Source organism: Eleutherodactylus coqui, chromosome 2, assembly GCF_035609145.1.
Source record: "Eleutherodactylus coqui strain aEleCoq1 chromosome 2, aEleCoq1.hap1, whole genome shotgun sequence".
NCBI classification, from domain to species: domain Eukaryota; kingdom Metazoa; phylum Chordata; class Amphibia; order Anura; family Eleutherodactylidae; genus Eleutherodactylus; species Eleutherodactylus coqui.
The window spans coordinates 148,057,571-148,071,876 of NC_089838.1; the positions used below are offsets into that span (position 1 = coordinate 148,057,571).

The 14,306-nt window shown below is 41.7% G+C and overlaps 1 protein-coding gene across 2 annotated transcripts in view; it reads left to right on the top strand.

Moving 5' to 3' along the window:
* The window catches only part of GXYLT1 (glucoside xylosyltransferase 1), a 49,563-nt gene extending 35,735 nt beyond the window's left edge, over positions 1-13,828 (top strand). For both annotated transcript variants that reach the window (XM_066591744.1, XM_066591746.1), the window contains one exon: positions 8,132-13,828. In XM_066591744.1, the coding sequence (XP_066447841.1) occupies positions 8,132-8,293 (162 nt within the window). In that variant the 3' untranslated portion in view covers positions 8,294-13,828. The remainder of the gene's footprint in view (positions 1-8,131) is intronic.
* The last annotated feature ends 478 nt before the right edge of the window (positions 13,829-14,306 follow it).

The following is a 14,306-nucleotide window of genomic DNA, read 5'->3' on the forward strand; positions in this document are numbered from 1 at the left end:
TTCTTGGATGCTTCGTTGTTACTTTTGAAGCCTCATGCAGCACAGTGAGCCCTGAAGAACAACTACCTCTGTCATTTAATGCAGTGTGGCAATGCCATTAGAACTTGGCCTGGTTATTTGCCAACTTTCTTAGATTAAATGTATGCATGGTTCTTCAGCCAAGCCGATCTAATTTCCTTCTTTCGAGCTATAAATAAGCCTTCTAATAAACAATTTATTACTTGTAAACTCACTGATGAGTTGTAAAACTGGTTGGCACTCATTGTCCTATAAGAGACTGCCTTGTATATAACCTTCAAAAATCAATACTATATTTTAATGGTGCTATATAACTGCTGTCAAGTGAAATAAAAATGAAAAAGTGTACTTTTGGGGATGTGAGGTTGCTCTGCATTCACTCAAACGGTTTCATAAAATTCTTTTTTTTGATGCTTGGAGAATCTGTCCTTTTCACTTGGAAGATGTCCTCTTTGTAAAGTAAAACTTCAGCATACAAGACTGATACAGTGTCAGTAGAGCTTTCTGTTAATTTGTGTGCATCCTTACTTCCCCTTTGTTAATGCATTGATCACACTTCTACACAAGAACATTCTAGAATAACACAATTTTTGTTACCAAACTATTTTAAAAATAATCAAAAAGGTATGCAGCCATAATAAAAACCTGACTAAGGGCTCATGTCCACGGGCAAAATAAGAATTAACCCCTTAACGACCAGCCCATAGTGTTTTTACGTCCTCCCGAAGTGGGCTCTATTCTCTGAGGACGTTAAAACATGCTTCCTGCAGAGAATAATGCCCCTCGGGCTGTGGACGTGACAGCTCCATGCTGTCGGTGTCCGCAGGTCGCCGACAGCATGGAGCTGTCTTCCCGGGCTGTTCGGACACCCCCCCCCCCCCCCCCCCGGCATTGCGATCGGCGCTATGCAATGGATAGCGCCGATCGCAAAAAAAGTAAATAAAAGTACACAAAAGTTAAAGATTCAGCTGCTCTGATGGATCGGATCCATCGGAGCAGCTGAAATTACCCACCCAGGTCCGGCACGCTGCTCCCCGCTCTCCTGCCGCTCCGTGGCCCGAAGCCGGTCTTCTGCGCATGCGCGCCAGGCGGTATTACGTCAGCCGCATGCGCAGAAGGCCCGGCGGCGCGGGAGATTTAAAATCTCCTGGCTCCTGTAGGTAGCCGGGAGGCAGGAGATGTCAGCGGGGACTGCGGTGAGCGGTCCCCGGTACCGCGATCGCCGTTATCCAATGGTTAGCAGCGATCGCGAAAAAGTTAAAAAAAAAGTTTTAAAAAAGTCAGTTTCACCTCCCCTCATGGATCGGATCCATGAGGGGAGGTGAAAATACTCACCCCCAGTCCTCAGCGGTGTCCCGATGTCCCGGGACCCGAATCCCCGTCTGCGCATGCGCGCCCGATGATTGACATCGGGCGCGTGCACAGACGGGCTCGAGCCCCGGGGAATTTAAAATCCCTCTGCTCCTGGCTGCCATGTGTAGCTAGGAGCAGAGAGATTATACCGGGGACATGATCACTGTCATCCAATGGATGACAGTGATCATGTAAAGTGAAAAAAAAGTGTAAAAAAGTAAAAAAAAAAAAAGTAAAAAAAAGTTTTTAAAAGTTTAAAAAGCGTACGTTTCATCTCCCCTCATGGATCATATCCGTGAGGGAGGATGAAAGTACGTACCTAAGGCCCCCAGATTTATCCGCGGACCTTACCACAGCTCCTGCACACGCGCCCGTCGCCAAAATGGCGGGCGCATGCGCAAAAGCTGTGGATTGCCAGGATAATTTAAATTCTCCCTGCTCCTGGCTACAAAACGTAGCCAAGAGCATGGAGATTTAATGGGGGTCCGCGGTGAGCGGTTCCTGGTCACGTGTTCGCCATTATCCAATAATGCCGATCACGTAAAAGTAAAAAAAAAAATGTGAAGTTTCATCTCCCCTCACTGATGCGATCGGTGAGAGGAGATGAAACTTTTTACCGGAGGCCTGCGTATTTGAATCCCGACGCGATCTTCCTCCGTGGACCTTCCAGGATTCTGCACATGCGATTGCCGGCAAAAAGCCGGACACATGCGCAGGAGTCAGGGAGCCCAGGAAACTTAAAATCTCCTTGCTCCCAGCGATCAACGGTCACAGAGAGCCTGGAGCAGTGACGGGTGGCCTCGTTGAGCGGTCCCCGGTCACGTGATAAAAAGGTAGTGATCTACCTTAGGCCGGTCTCACATGACCGGATAGGAATTACGGATTCTGCATGCTTCTGATCCACGGTATTACGCAGATCAATCGCATTGGATTACACAATTCCGCTCACATTAGCGGGTCGGAATTGCGTAATCCACTCGCAGAAAAGAGAACGCAGCAGGTTCTATTTTACTGCGGATATCGGCAACATAGAGCCCATTGTGCTCCATGGTCGTGGATATATCCGCTGCCCATACGCAACTACATTGTATACGGGCTGCGGGTACCCGGGTCATCGCTAAGCGATGGTGCGGGAAATACAAACAAAGGTGTACTGTGCATGACTGCCTGTGTGAGTAGGCAGTTATGCGCAGTACATTACGCAGCCGTACGCAGGGTCACAGCCGGGCTCACAGATGGGATCCGCTGTGGGCCTCCGCAAGCGGATTCCGCCTGCACCCGCGTGAGCCCGGCGTTATTCAGACAGCTACCTGTGATACGTATTTTACAAGAAGCCCCGGGAACGCTCGCCTTCCTGCAGTTCCAGGAGCACCTTGTTGAGCGCCTTCTGTGTGAGACCGCCGCACCTCATCAAGCTTACGGAGACTCACGGAACGCCACTTTTTACACCCCATACCCGCCACTGAGGTCATGAAATACCCCCAAAAAGCATGAGAGGAGGGGGGGGGGGGGATACCCGGTTTTATTGCCCCATGGGCCCATTCCAACCAGCCTCCGTAATTACCCCTGTCTTCGGAAATACTACACAGTTCACATTTTTACTTTTATCTAAGATTTGCGAACGCCAAAAAGGGCGCGGAGGGGGAGGGGGGGGGAATTTTTAGGGAGTCAATCTTTATTCTGTACACATAAGCAATGGGGCCTGGAATTTATTCAGTTGTGCCCTAAAATCCAACAGGTGTTCCGTCCTTTATAGGCCTTGCCATGCGTCCTGTAAGTAGATTAGGGCCACAATGGGTATGTTTCTGAACTCGGGACAAACGGGGGTATCCATTTTGGGGTGAACGTCTTCATTCCTATGTGCACTGTACAAAAAAACTGTTTTTAAATTGAAAAAATTGCCAAAAAAATTGAAAATCGTAACTTTTTCCTTCTGCTTTGCTTAGATTCATTCAAATACTGTGGGGTCAAAATACGCAGTACACCCCTAGATGAATTCGTTAAGGGGTCTAGTTTTCAAAATGGGGTCATTTGAGGGGGTTCTTTATAGTTTTGGCCGCTCAATGGCTCTATAAGTGGGCAATGGGGCCTGAAATTTATTCAGTGATACCCTGAAATCCAACGGGTATTCCTTTCATTGTAGGCCTAGCCATGTGTCCTGTAAGTCTATTAGGGCCACAATGGGTATGTTTCTGAACACAGGACAAACAGGGGTATCCATTTTGGGGTGAAAGCCTTCATTTATATGTGTGCTGTACAAAAAAAACTGTTTTTAAATTGACACAATAGCCCAAAAAATGAAAATCCTATTTTTTTCCTTTTGCTTTGCTTGAATTTATTCAAAAACTGTGGGGTCAAAATATGCAGTACATCCCTAGATAAATTCGTTAAGGGTTCTAGTTTTCAAAATGGGGTCATTTGTGGGGGTTCTATATGGTTTAGGGCGCTCAAGAACTCTACAAGTGGGCAATGGGGCCTAAAAGGACTTCAAGCAAAATCTATGTTCTGAAAGCCACCGATTACTCCTTTTATTTTGGGCCCCGTTGTGCATGCGGACATAAGATTAGGGCCACAATGGGTATATTTCTGAAAACAGCACAAACAGGGGTATCCATTTTGGGGTGTAAGTCTTCCTTCATATGTGTGCTGTACAAAAAAAGCTGTTTTTAAAATGACAGAATTGCCAAAAAAACAAAAATCCAAATTTTTTCCTTTTGCTTTGCTTGAATTTATTCAAAAACTGTGGGGTCAAAATACGCAGTACACCCCTAGATAAATTCGTTAAGGAGTCTAGTTTTCAAAATGGGGTCATTTGTGGGGGTTCTCTATGGTTTTGGGCGCTCAAGAACTCTACAAGTGGGCAATGGGGCCTAAAAGGACTTCAAGCAAAATTTGTGTTCCAAAAGCCACCGGTCGCTCCTTTCATTTTGGGCTCCGTTGTGTATCCAGACATAAGATTAGGGCCACAATGGGTATGTCTCTGAACACGGGACAAACAGGGGTATCCATTTTTGCGTGCAAGTCTTCCTTCATATGTGTGCTGTACAAAAAAAAAGCTGTTTTTAAAATGACAGAATTGCCGAAAAAACGAAAATCACAATTTTTTCCTTTTGCTTGGTTTGAATTCATTCAAAAACTGTGGGGTCAAAATATGCAGTACACCCCTAGATAAATTCCTTAAGGGGTCTAGTTTTCAAAATGGGGTCATTTGTGGGGGTTTTCTATGGTTTTGGGCGCTCAAGAACTCTACATGTGTGCTATGGGGCCTAAAAGGACTTCAAGCAAAATTTCTGTTTTGAAAGACACTGACTACTCCTTTCATTTTGGGCCCCGTTGTGGACTCAGATATAACAATAGGGCCACAATGGGTATATTTCTGAACACGGGAGAAATAGGGGTATCCATTTTGGGGTGTAAATTCTGATTTTCATGTAAACTATAGGAAAAAAATATGTCTTTAAAATGACAGATTTGCAAAAATATGAAATTTTACTTTTTCTCCTCTAAATTGAATTAATTCCTGAAAAAAAACTGTGGGGTCAAAATACTCATGACACCCCTCAGTGAATACATTAAGGGGTGTAGTTTTTAAAATGAGGTCATTTGGGGGGTATCTATTATTCTGACACTCATGAGCCTTTCCAATCTCGGCTTGGTATAGGAAAACAAAGTGTTCCTCAAAATGCTAAAAAGTAATGTTAAATTTGTACGTCTCCTAAATAGTTAAAAAAAAACCGAAAGTTTTTCCAATGTGCGCCCAAAATAAAGTAAACGGGTGGAAATATAAATCTTAGCAAAAATTTCTATATTATGTTTGCACATATTTAAGATATTGCAGTTGGAAATATGAAAAAATGACGATTTTTTTCAAAATTTTCCCAATTTTGGCGCTTTTAATAAATAAACACAATTTCTATCGGTCTATTTTTTCCGCCTAAATGAAGCACAACATGTGGCGAAAAAACAATGTCAGAATCGCTTGGATATGCAAAACCTTTCTGGTGTTTTTCCATGTTAAAGTGACACATGTCAGATTTGCAAAATTTGGCCTGGTCATTAAGGCGCAAACAGGCTTGGTCACTAAGGGGTTAAAATCCGCAGCGGATTTTAACTCTTCTCCCGCCCGCGGATCCGCATCCCATAGGGATGCATTGACCACCCGCGGGGTAGATAAATACCCGCGGATGGTCAATAAAAGGGATTTAAAAAAAAATGGAGCATGAAAAAATCTGGACCATGCTCCATTTTCATGCGGGTCTCCCGCGGGGACGGCTCCCGCGGGCTTCTATTGAAGCCTATGGAAGCCGTCCGGATCCGCCGGACACAAAAATCAGATTTTACTCACACGCTCCGGTTCTTCTCTTCGCCGCGGCGCCATCTTCTCTCAGTCGCGGCCGGATCATTTTGCTTCGGCCCGGCGCATGCGCGGGGCACGTCACCGACGTCATCATGCACATCCGCCGAACCGAAGAAAGAAGATCCGGCCGCGACGAGAGAAGATGATGCCGCAGCGAAGGAAGTATCCGGAGCGTGTGAGAGGTAAGTTAATTCTGATTTATTCCTATTTTAAGCGCTCATGTCCGCGGGGCAGGAGGGACCCGCTGCAGATTCTACATGGAGAATCCGTAGCGGGCCTGATTTTCCCAGTGGACATGAGGCCTAAAGTTACGCATACATGAACAAGGTGCAAATAACAGACAGCTACCAAAATACACATACAAATTACCGTATTTTCTGACGTATAAGACGACCCGCCCCCAACTGTCGACTTATACACTGGGAATACGGTGTAGGGAAAAAAAAAACAATACTCCCCTCGCGCGGCGTTCTACGGCACTGCTGCAGGTTGTCGCTCCCTCCTCCTCGCTGACAGAGCATTGCTTTCTGGATGCAGGGCTTGAAATCCCTGTCTCCAGAAAGCTAATGCTCTGATTGGCTGACGCCGCCTGAGTTAGCCAATCACAGCCATTCAATGATGTCATTGAATGGCTGTGATTGGCTAACGCAGCGCCAGCTTTCATTGGCTGACACCGCCTGAGTTAGCCAATCACAGGCATTCAATGATGTCATTGAATGGCTGTGATTGGCTAACGCAGCGCCAGCTTTCATTGGCTGATGCCGCCTGAGTTAGCCAATCAGAGTATTAGCTTTTCTGAAGGCAGGGATTTGAAGCCCAGCATCCAGAAAGCAATGCTCTGTCGGCGAGGAGGAGGGAGTGACAGCCTGCAGCAGCGCCGCGTGAGGTGAGTATTGTTTTTCTTTTTTTCCTACAGCTTACACCTGGCGTATAAAACGACCCCCGACTTTGGAGAAGATTCTCCGGGGTTAAAGGGTCATCTTATACGCCAGTATTTACGGTAGTTTAAAAAAACTCTCATACTAATAAGTGTAGTAAAGTGCAACAGTATTTAAAGAAAAAACAATGTGTTCTTTAAAGTTTAACACAAATGGCCCAAGAAAGTATTAAATGATATCAAATAGCCAAAAAATACAATAGTAGCATATATGATAGCAAACCTGAAGTCTGCTACCCCCAATGCACATTTCACTCAGCGCTTCCTCAATACATTTATTACATTGAAAGAATTTAACAGCTACTTTGAGTATTTCAGCCAACTCTAAAATAACTTTGACTGGATTTTATATCTTATCTTTCATATCTTTTGGGAAAGGATAGTTGATAGTGTTATAAATTGCTGCTCCTGAAATTCTTTTGCAGTCAGCCATCCCTCCATGGAAGTTAGCATACAAATGTGCATATTAATGAGTGGCTCAGTGTTGATACTTTCAGTTAAATATGTTCTTTTATCTATGGGCAGGTTTAGCGAGTAAACTCTCACATAGAAATAACAATTAAGGACCATTTACACGCAAAGATCTTTCAAACGACTGAAAGATTGAGCGAACTTTTTGCATAAACTGTTAATGGCCATTAACACTATCATCTTCATTTGCATGTAAAAGGTCACACATGCTTTGATCGCTCCTGCAGTATGATGTAATGCCATAGCATTACATTATATTGTGATCTGACAGGCATTCTATCAAGCCATGCCACAGGTTACAAGACATGGCTTGATAAGCATTTTGCTATGACATCCGCACGGCAACCTGCGACCTCATCACCGGGGCCGCACGGCCCCCCTGGAACATCGGCCAGGGGGATTTAAATGCCGGTGGCATTTAAAGAGTTGACAGCTCCGATGAGCGGCGCGGCTTATCGGAACTGTTATGGTCGGGCATCGGCTGTAAGAAACAGCCAGCACCTGCCTTGTATGGAGCGAGATCGCCTCGATTATGTAAATGTTTGAGTCCATCGCTTGGTTCGTGTATGTTTATATTGTGCACCTATGACTCTTATCTGATTTTCTTTCATAGAATTAGGCATTTCTTAGTTTACTGTGAAAACTATTGATTGTCCAAAAAATTCTTAGCATGAAGCGAGATTTTCGTTCACTTGATGAGATGCCTGGTTTTGAGGAGAACAGCTGTACTTGGGAATATTAGTAAAGGCGAAAGTGATCTATCAATCATCTGAAGGGTCCTCCTATGAAGCGACGCATGTGGCAGATTAAATTGAAGGTTACCATTACATCATAGCGGTGAAAACTTGGTTTGCTATGAATGCTATTCTATTTTCAGCTTCTAACACAGATATTTGTCAGTATGTCCTGTAACCTGCTGGCCTTTCCTTTCTGGAAGCAGTAAGGGCACTTTGTGTCATGATTCATAATAATTCCTTTTTTCTTATTTTCCTTAGTTCTCATTTGGAGATGACCTCTTTCGTTCTTTGTTGAATCCTTTAGAACTGGATTTGCAGAAAACCGAACACACCTACTGCGGCAGGATACATAAACTATTCACAAAACAGCTTACAAAAAGCATCGATGACTTTTATACAAGGCAATCAAATGTAAGGTGATGCTTTCGGCTGAACTGCATTATGTGTGAACTAAATGGAATTGTACAAAGAACAGAGCCACAGTTGATCATACGCTTCTGTTCATAGGAAGCACTACATGCTGTGTACTTTTACTGGAAACCTTTATGGCCATTTATCAGAAATGAGCAAATGCTTTCAAAATATCCTACTGTGTTTGCATAATACCGTACAAGGATCAGAGCAGGTTTTATATGTAGGAATGATTTTTGGGACAATGTTTTGTAGCTTGCATTCAAGCCAAATGAAGGGTATCGGCAGTTTTTATGCATTTATCTTTATAACACTTACCATATGTTCTACTTCTGACTGATGGGTGGATGTTTTATCACATTAGGAAAGCAGAGTTGTTCCCCGTGCACCATCAGGTCCTTTGTGCTACTCGGTGTGGTCTTTCCACAAATTTACCGTTTGTAATACTATATGGAGAAAAATCCAAGACACCTGAGGTCTCCGAAATAAAATGTAGTCTTTATTTATCTTCTCCTTTACAAATGCAAAGCGGCACATTTGTACAGCAGGCATAAGGTAAGTACAAGCTATGTCGAGGTGACCATTGCATTTAGACAGGCTCCCACCTGTAACAAATACCTCTCTTTGGACCCAACCCTCCATGTGGATTCAGGAAAAGTAGGATCTATATTGTCTAATTCAAAGGCTTTAGGACCGGTGGGCGGATGGAATGCATGACAAAAGTGGAAACTGCCACTCTTTCACACATGCACAAGTCAACGGTTCCAACAAAGTGCGGGTGCACGTAAGCTATGGATGCAACAAATGCAGTAATGCATTTAACCCGTTAAGGACCAAGCACTGTAAATTTACAGCGTTCGGTCCTGGGCTTTTAATCCCAGCCGATGGTAAAAAATTATGGTGCGACATTAAAACTCTCGCTCCTGTAATATAGCAGGAGCAGGTTGGATCCTTGGCTGTTAATCATAGCGGAGGACCTGGGAAAAAGGCAGAAGTGGTTCAATGAGCACTATGTAGTGAAGAGAGAAAGTGGAAGTGTCCCTTCTGCTTTTCGACCCAATGATCACGTGACTGCCGAGTGACCCCTGCCAAGGCAGAGTTGCAGGGTCTTGGCAAATCTGATGAGCTCAGTTAATGACTACTGTCACTACAGGGGGATGTTTTACTCTCTAATTTGGGGCTCCTATGGAGTCCACAGCTACGGCAGAAGAGTGTGAAATAAAAACAGTTAGAGTGATTATGACCCACCGCCAACACCAACCTAAACCATCACCATATGCGCCCCTGTAATCCGCGACTATATAAATTATATATCAAAATGAGGAACCCATTACTCTACTTTATTTTTAAAATTAGTATATGTATGTTAAAACAAACAACTGTAAATTTAACAAAGCATAGTTGTTGTTTTTGTTTTGTTTTTAGCTTTTAACTCCTAATAAAAGTACAAAAAAAGGAAAATTCTGTGAAATATATATATTAAAATAAATAGCCAGATTTTGTCACAGGTGGGGGGGGGGGAGGGGGGGGGGCTGGGAATAACTTTGGTAGCTGAGAAAAAAAATAGGACCATAAAATCACTACATGGGTAAAATCCCTAAAAAGTGTCTGATCCTTGAGAACCAAAACCTTTGTCCTTAAGGGGTTAGTATTTCTAGTGATTTAATAAAATTGCGTAATGTTATGTATACTAACTGCATAAAAATGCCAGGTTCTTGGCACACATTTAGACCAAAACGTGAGCCCATCCACCATGTCCAGGCGACCATTACTAGGCTATAAAAGTGATCAAAAAGTCATATGTACCTCAAAATTGTACCAGTAAAAACAATAGTTCCTTATTCAAAAAAACAAGCCCTCACACAGTTCTGTCAATGGGAAAAAAAAAAAGTTGTGGGTCTTTAAATGCAGCAATGCTGAAAAAATTATTTTAAGCTCCCCCCCCCCCCCCCCAACAATCTTGTTAAGATTAAAAAACCCTCCCAGAAATGTCACTATTTTGATAGTAGACTTTTAATTTATGTCTTATGTGAATGTATTTGTCGCAGAACTCGGTCACCATTACTGCATTTTAAACCTTTTAGTGACATAAATAATTTGAGCCTTGAGAGCCAATAAATCATTTCCCATTTTGTGTTCCAAAGCTTGTAACTTTTTAATTTCTTTCACCGTTTTGTAGCTACATGACAACTTTTATTATGGATCACGAGTTCTAGTCAATATGTAACCTATAGAAAACCCAGGTTTTCCACTGCCCCTAGCAAAAAAAAAATAAAAAATTAGATTTCTGACTGCCATGTACAGTGGTTTATATCAGAGGGCAAAAAAGCAGTCACACAGTTCAGTTGGCTGGGAAATAAAACAAAAAAAAAATTCACTATGGGCGCCTGCACACGGGCGGAAATTCCACGGCGGGATTTCCGCCACTGGAAGCCTGCATAGGTTTGTGTTAACAAATGCAATCCTATGCATACGGCCGCGGTTTGGACATGTGAAATCTCGCACGGCAAACAAACCGCGGCATGTCCCATTTCTGCGAGCCCCGCACAGAAACGTCACTCACCCGCCGCCGGCTCCGGTCTGCGCATGCGCCGGCAGCCAGCACATAAAAGAGCCGGAGCTGCGGGGCACGGGTGAGTATGTGCTGCTCTCTGCAGGCACTCGGGTCGGGTCCCGCGGCGAGAATCCTTGCCGCCGGATCCGACCCACCCGTCTGCAGGTGGCCTATGTCAAATGCTTTTATTGTGCCAAAGTATAAAAAAAATTTTTTAAAACCTACACAATTTGGTATTTCCACAATCGTACTGACCCACATAGTAAAGTTTTGAACGGCATTAGTAAGAAAAAAATGCTACCAATGAAAACCTGAGCTCATATCGCAAAAACAAGCCCCACACATAGCTCAGTAGTTGAAAAAAATTAAGTACTATGGCGCTCTGACTATGGCAATTCAACTTTTTCCTATTATTTTTATTTTTTTTTTTAACTGTGTAAATGTAGTGAAACAAACTATATAAATTTTACATTGCTGTAATTGGACTGACCCAAAGAATAAGGGTAACATGTAATTTATACTGCAAGGTTTCAATTTACCCCTCCCGCCACCAAAAAATAAAATAAAATATATATTATGGCTTCATGTACTTATACCACTAGATGAATACCCTAAGGGGTGTAGCTTCAGGTATTTCACTGTACTTGTACCTTAGAGACTCAGTAAATGGGATATGGTGCCCAAAACCCATTCCTGCAAAATCTGTGTGACAAGTTGTTATCCTTCCATTTAGAGCTCTGCCGTCTTCCCAAACAGGAGTTTATAATTGCATAAAAAGATGTGTTTTGTTTTTTTTTGTTTTTTTTTTCTCCCTACTGCCTGTCCTTCGTGAACATGGGCTGGGGATCTGCAAATGTGACATGGCTTTCAAAAATTATTCCAGCCAAATAGTGCTACTTCCCTTCTGAGGCTTCTGAAATGCCCAAACATTAGTTTACATCCACATATGGAGCAATTTCGTAAGCAGGAGAAATTAGATAAATTGCAGGGTGTGTGTTTCACTATTGCCTCATGTGGAAATGATAAATTTGGGTCTAAGCCTGCATATTGAAAAAATTGTAATTTTTTATTTTTATGGCCCAATGTTAACAAATTGCATGAAATATCTGTGGGATCAAAATAATCACTACACTCCTTGATGTATTCCCTGAAGAGGTGGGGTTTCTAAAATGGGGTCTTTTGAGGGGTATTTCTTATGTCTAAGCACCTCATGGCCTCTGCAGTACTGAAATGGTGCCTAGAAAAAGTGCCTAGAGTCTGCAAAATCTACAAAATGCTTCTTCATTTCAACAGTATTAATAATATTGCACACTACGAATACTTGTTGGATATTACAAAATCTAGCCAATTCTCTGTATTAACTCCTGCTCGTTTTAAAAATGGTTTAAAATTGAAAATCTGCAAAAAGAAACAAAAAATTACATTTTGGAATTTCCCCTCCACTTTAATTTCTGTGCGATACTTTAAAGACTTGGCAAGCTTTGTAAATGTCGCTTGAATACCTTGAGGAGTGCGGTTTAAGCCACGAAAACTGAATTGATACTATAAAAATGGATTTGGCAATTTTTTTCAAAAATTGAAAACTGCTGCTAAACTTGCAAACCATCTGACAACCTGAAAAAAAAACAACATAAAGTAGACCTGTCATAAATCTTTAACTGGTTTTGTGGTATGAGAAGCCTCTCTTACAAGCAGAAAATTTCAAATTTTGCAAATGCTATTTTTTTTCAAATTTTCTCTAACTTTATATATTTACATTTAAAATTTCTTTGACATTTTACATTTATTAAAATATATATTTTTAAAAATGCAAAATGTCAAAGACGTTTTAGCACCAACATAAAGCACAATGCGTCATGAATCAATAGTCTCATAATTGTTTGACTAAGCGAAAGAATTCAAAAGTTAAAACCACGTAAAGTTGAAAAACCAGGCTGTGTCCACAGGTCCAAAAGTGTCTGTGGCTCCAGGGGGTTAGTATTTTTCACAGTTACATACTCTCATGAGCAGGTAAGCGGAAATGACTTTAGATACAGTATACAATCCCTTTCATAACTAATACATTTATTGCATCAGCCATTCTTTGTCAAGGATGTAAACTCTAAAACAATTTTTGCTTTTGTAGAAATACATCTAGTATATTGTACTACAAATGCACTAAAAGCACACATTGTGGACCGTCTAAATCCGTGTTCCCCAACTCCAGTCCTCAGGGACCGCCAACAGGTCATGTTTTCCGGATTTCCACAGTATTGCACAGGTGATGTAATTATTGTCAGTGCCTCACACATTGCCACAGGTGTTCTTACCATAGGATATCCTGAAAACATGACCTGTTGGTGGTCCCTGAGGACTGGAGTTGGGGACCCCTGGTCTAAGCAGCCGGATTTTGTTCAGCTAGTCTTTAATTTCAGTGTAAAATAGAACTATGTTTGACCAAAGCTGGGGAGGAAGGGTATATGTACGATGGTAGTTTTGTTGCAGGAATCTCTTCAGCTGTTCCATCTATCAGAATGCGGTTATGAAATATCCATGCTCATGTTGCTAAAACAACTAATTTGCTGATGTTTTTGCAGCAATTTCTGCAACATATAAACCTTTTTTCTCTTTTGTTTGTTTTTTGTTTTGTTTTTCTATTACTTAAATGTGAAAAGTATCAGTTTACATTGTCTTCTGATATTTTTAGAGAATCTGTGCCTTATTTTATTTTGTGGTTGTACACTGTGTGTTTGTGAGTCTCGACAATCATTAGTAGTTCAACTTTGATCAGTTTTGTATGTTTTGTTTCTTGCCTAAAAATTATAATTGTATGTTTGTTTCTTGTTTTAAGTCTTTGCTTGTCATGTTTTCATAGCTGAAGTGCCAATTTCACCGTATCTGCCTCTCAGGTTTACTTATTATTTTTTATTTCAAGTTTTCCTGGGCTTTCTGGAATAAAAAAAAGATTTGTGTACATATTATTCAAATATTCATTAAATATATAAACCCTCTGTTGATTATCATTATTTTAAAGTCTCTCTGTAGAAAAACAAACAGAAATGCAAGAAACATTTCTTCAGAAACATTAATATGGATGAGCATGAGTACACAAACAAGCTGAGGTAAAATACAGTTATTAAGGCGAAGATCAGTAAGATTTCTTTCACTAATTTAAGCCATACACAAACTTTTTTTCATCTGTTTTTATTTTCCAATTTGTAGGTATTTTTTCTTCCTATATAGGATTGTACAGGCTGCCATCTTGCCTAAGCTGTAGGTTTTACAACAGTCACAGAAACATAAGAAAACTGTGTATGCTGGAGATGACTCATCTACTTCTAAGGAAGAGTGTTCATGGCATACTTTTGCAGAGGTCATTTTGCAGAAAGGGTGTGGAGGTGAACATTGCCAATAGCCCATTATCAATGGTAGATCCTGATTTATCAGCCTCCAGCTTTATAAAAGAGCTTTAAAGTGCCACTCCTGGGA